Genomic DNA, 7,596 nt, shown 5'->3' on the forward strand with positions numbered 1-7,596 from the left:
CACTGATAATAAATCAGCATATTAGAATGATTTCTGAAGGATCATGTGACACTGAAAACTGGATCACAGAAATAAATTATATTTTAAAGTATATTAACATAGGAAACCAATATTAGAAATTGCAATAATATATCACAATATTACTGTTTTTTCTGTATTTTTGATCAAATAAATACAGCCTTGAGCATAAGAGACTCCATTAAAAAACAAGGTCAATTATTTATAAGGTTTATAACATAGGCCTAACAATATAATATAATATCAAAACAAACTGAAGCATTTTAACTAATAGAATAGAATAGAATACAAACTGAAGCATTTAAACTAATAGAATAGAAAACAAACTGAAGCATTTAAACTAATAGAATAGAATAGAAAACAAACTGAAGCATTTAAACTGAGAACTGTAAGCTAAATATATATTTTAAAAAAACATGAACGTGAATTCTTCTATAGCTATCTAAACATCCCTATGAAGGATAGTTTGCACAATGCACCTGTGTGTGACTGTAAATTGTTACCGTTCTGTGCCTATCATCCGACTTAATCAAGCCACTCTTTTTTAATACATGATGACGTTTTATTTCACATGTCATTGGTTTGCGTTGGCTCTCGCGTTGAGCTATTTTGTCCGCAACTATTGAAGTATTCGGTACAGCGACTCATTTGGCGCACATCATTCTCTTTCTATGAAACCTGTAAACCGCATTCACCAGTTCTAACTCTATAGCGACATCAACTCTATAGCGGTTTGCCCGAGCATTGCAATTCTTTCGTAATTGATATCTGAATGACAGATCCCCATAGAAGTCGATGGAAAAAATTTCAAATGTGTTACTAATAACAGTAGAATAGTTACTTGTCACTATTGAAATAAGAACTAATATCTAATATGTACTATTATCTTTAAAAAGTTACTAGTAGCTAAAGAATAAGCACTAGTAGCTAATGAATAAGTACAAGTACTTAATGGAATAGATACTATTAGCTAAAAAATAAGTACCAGTAGTATTAAAATAGATGATAGTACGTTTTAAGCATTAAACGTTAAAATGGCTTGCCATATTACAACAGGTTTTGGTGCAAGAAATGGACTTCATAGTTCAAAAAATATTAAAGACATGTAGTTTGAAGTAAGGACGTCTCTGATTTAAAGACTCATTAGAGATGTATTTGTGTGTTGAGTTGCAGGATCAGGTGCATTTGTCCTGTCAGCGCCGGCGTTCTCCTTCTGTTTCCCGCTGCTGCAGGCAGTGTTGAGTCAGAGCAGCGGATCCTCAGAGGAGACTGAGCTCATGATGACCCGCGCACTGCAGGTCATCAACACACATGTACAGCTGCGGGCGAAATTCAACGAAACCGACACACTCATAGACGAGGTACCGTTGGGTTTTCAACTAGTTGCTTTGTCATTAATCTGCGTTTTTGATTTTATGATTTGTCAACTTTGCAGTAACTGAAATTTTGACACATCTGGATTTTAATTTGATCAGATATTAGTAGTTAGGAATAAATCAAGATTTATAAAGGCATGTAAGTGTTCTTATATTTAATTAAATAGCATGCAAATGAATGCCATACTTTTCTTTCATGACTTGTAGTGAATGAAGGAATTGTTAAATGATTGACCACAGTTACATACACCAAGGATATTATGAAATTAAAGGGTTAGTTCACCCAAAAATGAAAGTTAGCCTGTTATTTACTCACCCTCAAGCCATCCTAAGTGTATATGACTTTCTTCTTTCAGACAAATCCAATCTGAGTTGTATTAAAAATTGTCCTGGCTATTCCAAGCGTTATTATTATTGGGTGGGTGTTTCTGTTCAACAGTCCAAAACACGTGAAATAAAGTGCACGCATCCGTAATAAAACGTGCCTCACACGGCTCCGGTGGGAGAATAAAGGCCTCCTGTAGCGAATCCATGCGTTTTTGTAAGAAAAATATCCATATTTCAAGCGTAATAAACACTTCTCTCTCACGTCATCTAATTGTGGTACGCGGAAGCAGTTCTGGTGGATGACGTAGGACGTCGGCGTTGCGTGATTAGTGACGAACGCGGAGAGAGCACAAAACAAAACGCCGGTCATGAATTAGAAGTACAAACCGAGGATTTGTAAAGAAAAATGTTGGAGGATTTCAATATAAGCCAAGAGGAGACTGGTTTTCCTTCGCTAAAGTAAGGAAACTTTGCTTCTTTTGCTCCTGTTAACAAACTCGTGAGACTAGCATATCTCAGAGGCGCGTGACACATACGTCATCCTTCCACATACGACAGTCCACAGAAGTGAGAGAAAAGTGTTTATTACGTTTAAAATACGGATATTTTTCTTATCAAAACGCATGGATTCACTACAGGAGGCCTTTATTCACGCCCCGGAGCCGTGTGAGGCACGTTTTATTATGGATGCGCGCGCTTTATTTAACATGTTTTGGACTGTTAAAGAGAAACACCCGCCCACTGCAATAATAACGCTTGGAATAGCCAGGACAATTTTTAATATAACTACGACTGGATTCGTCTGAAAGAAGAAAGTCATATACACCTAGGATGACTTGAGGGTGAGTAATTGAATTTAGTTGGATTGTGTTATGTGTCATGTCAATTCAGGTTTAAACATTTTTTAAATATTCAGTTATACCATACATGATATTTTTATTATATAATATAAAAAAGTTTACAAAATGAGATTATTAAAGTTGTTCCGGTATAAAAAGAAATGTAGTAAAAAGAAATTAAAAATTCATTAATACAAATATACAGTCTTATCTTTATTTAAAAATATATATTTGAAAAAGATTATTAAAATTATTGAGTATTAAAAATAATTTTTAAATACTTTAAATACAGATTTTATTAAAAAATATTCACTTATACCTTTACAACCAAATAATATAAATTAATAGCTGAAGTTATTATTCTGAAATTATTAAAATTACATTCAGATATAAAACAGTGGAAATGTAGTAAATTGATTTAAAAATCAGTAATAAAAATATTCAGTTATGTTTATCTAAAAATATACAATTAAAGTAATAAATGAAAGTATTAAGATTATATTCAAGTTTAAAAATTTAATTTAATCATAAATTACAAATTCAATAATAAAACCTATTTATCTATATAAAAATTTAAATGAGTACAATTAAAATTTTATTCATGTTTAAAAAAAAAAAAAAAAAAAATTAAACAAGAATATATATTAAAAAAATTACTAATAAAAATGTAGCTTTTTCTGTGCATGTTATTAAAGAAAAATCTCATAAAAATGTCAGAAATGCACATTTAGAATGATTCTATCCATGTCTGTATAACTGAAACCCCAGCAGTTTATAATTAAGGTTTTTTTCTATTTGTCCAGAATGGCCCAGAGCTGCTGCCTAGAGTCAGTATGCTGCTGCTCTTGACCAAAGTGATCGGCACATCCACCCCTCGCCTTCAGGTAGAGACTCACATCCAGATCAGCACTCAGACACACACACAGTGTTTGAGGAGAGTTGTGATGGAGTGTGTGTGTGTGTGTGTTGTAGGTGCTGGCATCAGGCTGTCTGACGGCGCTGTGTGCCAGCGCTGGAGGGCAGGAGGGATGTGCGCTCGCTGAACAGCCTGAGATTGACGCTCTGCTGGAGGCTTTACTGTCCTCGTGCTTCTGTGTCAGAGACGCTGCGCTCAGGGTCAGTGCCTTTCTCTTTCTGACGCATGTTACATATTAAAAAATCCTTTTAATCAAAGCCAGTCGACTCGCTCTTGTAGGGTCTGCTGGAGATGGAGTTGGCGTTGCCCACCGACAGCGCTGACGCCAGCGGTCTGAAGATGCTGAGGAGACTGTGGGTGGCCAAATTTGATGTGGAGGAGGAGGGCAGAGCGCTGGCGGAGAAGTGAGTCGTGCACATTTTCACACTCCAGCTTCTGGTGCTGGTCCTAATGGGAGTTTGGTTGGTACTAAAGCTGCTTTCCAAATTCAGACACAGCAGGAAACAACACACAAGTTCATTTGAAAACGTGGATCTGGGAAATGGTTTATTATGTAGACTTCAGTGCAGTTCACGGTTGTTCTGAAAGCTATCCTGGCTAGTTTGTGGAAGTGAACTGCTGTTGATGTATAATTTTTATAGCTAATATTTGTCATAACATTTCTCATTTGTGTCAATAAAATAAAACAATGAATTATTTTACCAGCTGATAATAATAATAAAATAAATAAAAATGTTTCACCAGCTAAAATCATGGACATTTCTAAAAGTGAATACACATTTGTGTAAATAAAATAGTGAAAATAAAAGAAAAATATTATTTCACCAGCTAAAATAATATTTCTAAAGTGAATGCAAATTTGTGTCAAAATGAAATAAAATAAAAATACATTATTTTACCACCTAAAATAATGAACATTTGGAAAGTAAATATATGCATTTGTATACATAAAATGATAATATAAAGTAGATAATATATTGTTTCACCAGCTAAAATAATTGACATTTCTAAAGTGAATTTAAATATTTTGTGAACATTTATATCAAAGTAAAATTTTATAAAAAATATTTCACCCGTGAAAATAATTGAAATTTTAAAGTGATGCAATTGTGTAAATAAAAATACAGCTAAAAATAGACATTTTTAAAGTGAATATGCATTTGTCAAAATAAAATGAAAATTAATAAATAAATAAAATGTAAAAAAAAATATGATTTTACCTGCTAAAATAATTGGCATTTATGCATTTGTATAAAAAAATAAATAATGAACTGAAGTTTAGAGTTGAGATGTTGTGCAGTGGTGAGTCTTGCTCATGCAGTGTGTCTGTCTCAGACTCTGGCAGGCTCTGTGTCTGGATCTGGTCCCTGAGCTGTGTTCGCTCCTGATTGAGGATGTGATCCACCACGAGGAGGCGGTGCGTTCGGCGGGGGCCGAGGCTCTGTCCAGCGCTGTCAGTCAGTACCGCGAGCAGTCGGCCACCGTCCTGACCCAACTCACGGAGCTCTACCACCAGAAACTCTACGTGAGTCTCGCACCCCACATGAGTCTTTCATCACCGCAGCCTCCCAGAGAGAACCTCGATTGAGTTTAATCTGTGAAATTAAAACCGCTGCGTTCACTGTCATAAATCACTGAGACGCTCAATTTGAATTAATTTCCCTACTATTTAAACTTTAATGGCCGTCATTGTGAAGGCGAGTCATTGTGTATTGTGGTTTGCGTGAGTGAATGGGACGGCTTTGATTTAACGCTCAGTGATGTTTGTGTTCAGAGACCTCCTCCGGTTCTGGACACTCTGGGACGCGTCATTTCTGAAGCTCCTCCTGACCAATGGGAGGCCAGGTGAGAGAATGATTCCATGAGTTGTTATAGAAATTATAGTTGGAGAGTTTCTCTATTTTTTTATTTTGTTTGAGTTTAATTTTTCATTTTTAGTTTTCATTCATTCATTCATTCATGATATCTTTGGACAACATCTGTGTTAAGTGTCAGTTAATAAAAATTATAGCTCTTTAGAAAATTTCTCATTTTTAGCTTTTTGATTTCAGTTTAGTTTTAGTCTTTATTTTTAGCTTTCATTTATTTATTTATGATGTCTTTGGACAACATCTGCGGCAATGGCAGAGTTATAAAAAATATATTTTTTGGCGATTTCAGTTTAGTTTTAGTCTTTATTTTTAGTTTCCATTCCTTCCTTTCTTCATTTATTTATTTGTTATATCTGGTCAACATTTGTGCCGATGTTGAGGTTATATCTCTTCTTTTTTTCTTTTTCTTTTTGATTTTCTTTTTTATCTTTTCTTTTTATTTTATTTTTTATGATGTCTTTTGACAACATTTGTTGCAATGACAACTTATTAAAGAGGGGTATTATAAAAATTATAGTTTAGATTTTTTTTAGTTTTTTTTTTAGTTTATTTATTTGTTTTTTTGAACATGATTACTTTTTAGTTTTTGTTTCAGTTGGCTATTAGTTTTAATTTTCATCCTTATAACATTTAACCTTTTAACCAAAACCTTTTGTTTAGCTGGTTATGTTAAATGACTGCATATCTTGACACAGACAAGATTTTTATTTTATTTTTTATGATGTCTTTTGACAACATTTGTTGCAATGACAACTTATTAAACAGGGGTATTATAAAAATTATAGTTTAGAATTTTTTAAGTTTTTTTTTTAGTTTATTTATTTGTTTTTTTGAACATGATTACTTTTTAGTTTTTGTTTCAGTTGGCTATTAGTTTTAATTTTCATCCTTATAACATTTAACCTTTTAACCAAAACCTTTTGTTTAGCTGGTTATGTTAAATGACTGCATATCTTGACACAGACAAGCTAGTCATGTCATTCTCATGTTTATATGATTATATTAAACGTTCTGATTATACTTTCAAAACCTATTTTTAACATTCACAGTGCTGCACATTTGCCTACAGAACTTCATGCATATAATACATTCCTTGCATGTTTTGATCAGAAATATTTGTGATAATCAACATCATGCTACAGATGTGGTCCATGAGCGTCGAATTGAAAATCACCCAGAATTTTTCTTCAGTGGAGTTGATCAATCAGTTTCCTCCATGGATAGGGCTTGTGAGTGATGCGTTTCCTGTGTGCAGGTGCGGCATTGCTCTGGCGCTCAACAAACTGGCTGAGTTCCTGCATGAGAGTCAGGTGACGCCCCTCTTCCTGTTCTTTGTGCCGGACGCTCTGAACGACAGACACGCGGATGTGCGCCGCTGCATGCTGGACGCAGCGCTGTCCGCCCTCAACACACACGGCAAGGTACTCAAACTATCAAAAACATCCAAATAAATCTGGAAAAAAATTTAAACGAATTATTAGGACAAAAACAAAAAAAAAGTAAAATTACTGGTTACACTTTATTTTACGTTGTCCTTGTTACGGTGTAATTATGCATTTAAGTACTGATTAATAGGGATAGTATGTTTTGCATGATGATATGATGAATGGATGGTTCATTGTTAACAGCAGATTCATAAACTAAAACGAAACGAAACTAACAACAGTTATTGGAAAAACTAACTGAAATAAAATAATTATCAAAAATAAATAATCCCTGGCATGTGTAGGCAGCTGCCTAGGGCCGCTTTCTTCTCTTCTTTATACTTAATTTTAGGCGGTTTCTATAGTGTGATCTTAATGACAATATCGAGAGCGCATAATGTTACGCGATCCATGTGCGTGAGGACAAATCTCTGCACTCCCAAGCCGATTTCCTTCACTCACACAAAACTGGACGTGTACACGATGTATTAGTACATTTATTTTCATATTAAATATCTCAATACACATATTTAGTTATGACATTAAGCACAACGTGTGTAGATTTTTTTTGTAAAAAGGCTCGACTGCTTCATTTTGGTGTATATTTGTATAATTTTACCATTTAATCAATATCTTAGCATGCGTTAATTTTGTGTCGCTAGACGTTTGCCTATAAGGCAAAATTAAGTCTTTCTTTGGCCTGCGCTCTGGAAGTTATCTGTTAATTCTGCTAAACTTTAATTAAAACTGAAACTAAAACTGAAACTAAACTATATAAAAAACTAAATAAAAATGTGTTCACAAAATAAAAACTAAACTAAAACG

General features: G+C 34.0%; 1 protein-coding gene across 1 annotated transcript in view; it reads left to right on the forward strand.

The window, feature by feature from the left end:
• The window catches only part of LOC107754417 (eIF-2-alpha kinase activator GCN1-like), a 74,732-nt gene that overhangs the window by 33,270 nt on the left and 33,866 nt on the right, over window positions 1-7,596 (forward strand). The window contains exons 27-33 of the mRNA XM_016570853.1: window positions 1,192-1,379; window positions 3,364-3,444; window positions 3,533-3,676; window positions 3,756-3,880; window positions 4,812-5,001; window positions 5,251-5,321; window positions 6,603-6,768. Of these exons, the coding sequence (XP_016426339.1) occupies window positions 1,192-1,379; window positions 3,364-3,444; window positions 3,533-3,676; window positions 3,756-3,880; window positions 4,812-5,001; window positions 5,251-5,321; window positions 6,603-6,768 (965 nt within the window). The remainder of the gene's footprint in view (window positions 1-1,191; window positions 1,380-3,363; window positions 3,445-3,532; window positions 3,677-3,755; window positions 3,881-4,811; window positions 5,002-5,250; window positions 5,322-6,602; window positions 6,769-7,596) is intronic.

This window comes from Sinocyclocheilus rhinocerous, unplaced genomic scaffold, assembly GCF_001515625.1.
Source record: "Sinocyclocheilus rhinocerous isolate Xijiao unplaced genomic scaffold, SAMN03320098_v1.1 scaffold1223, whole genome shotgun sequence".
NCBI lineage: Eukaryota > Metazoa > Chordata > Actinopteri > Cypriniformes > Cyprinidae > Sinocyclocheilus > Sinocyclocheilus rhinocerous.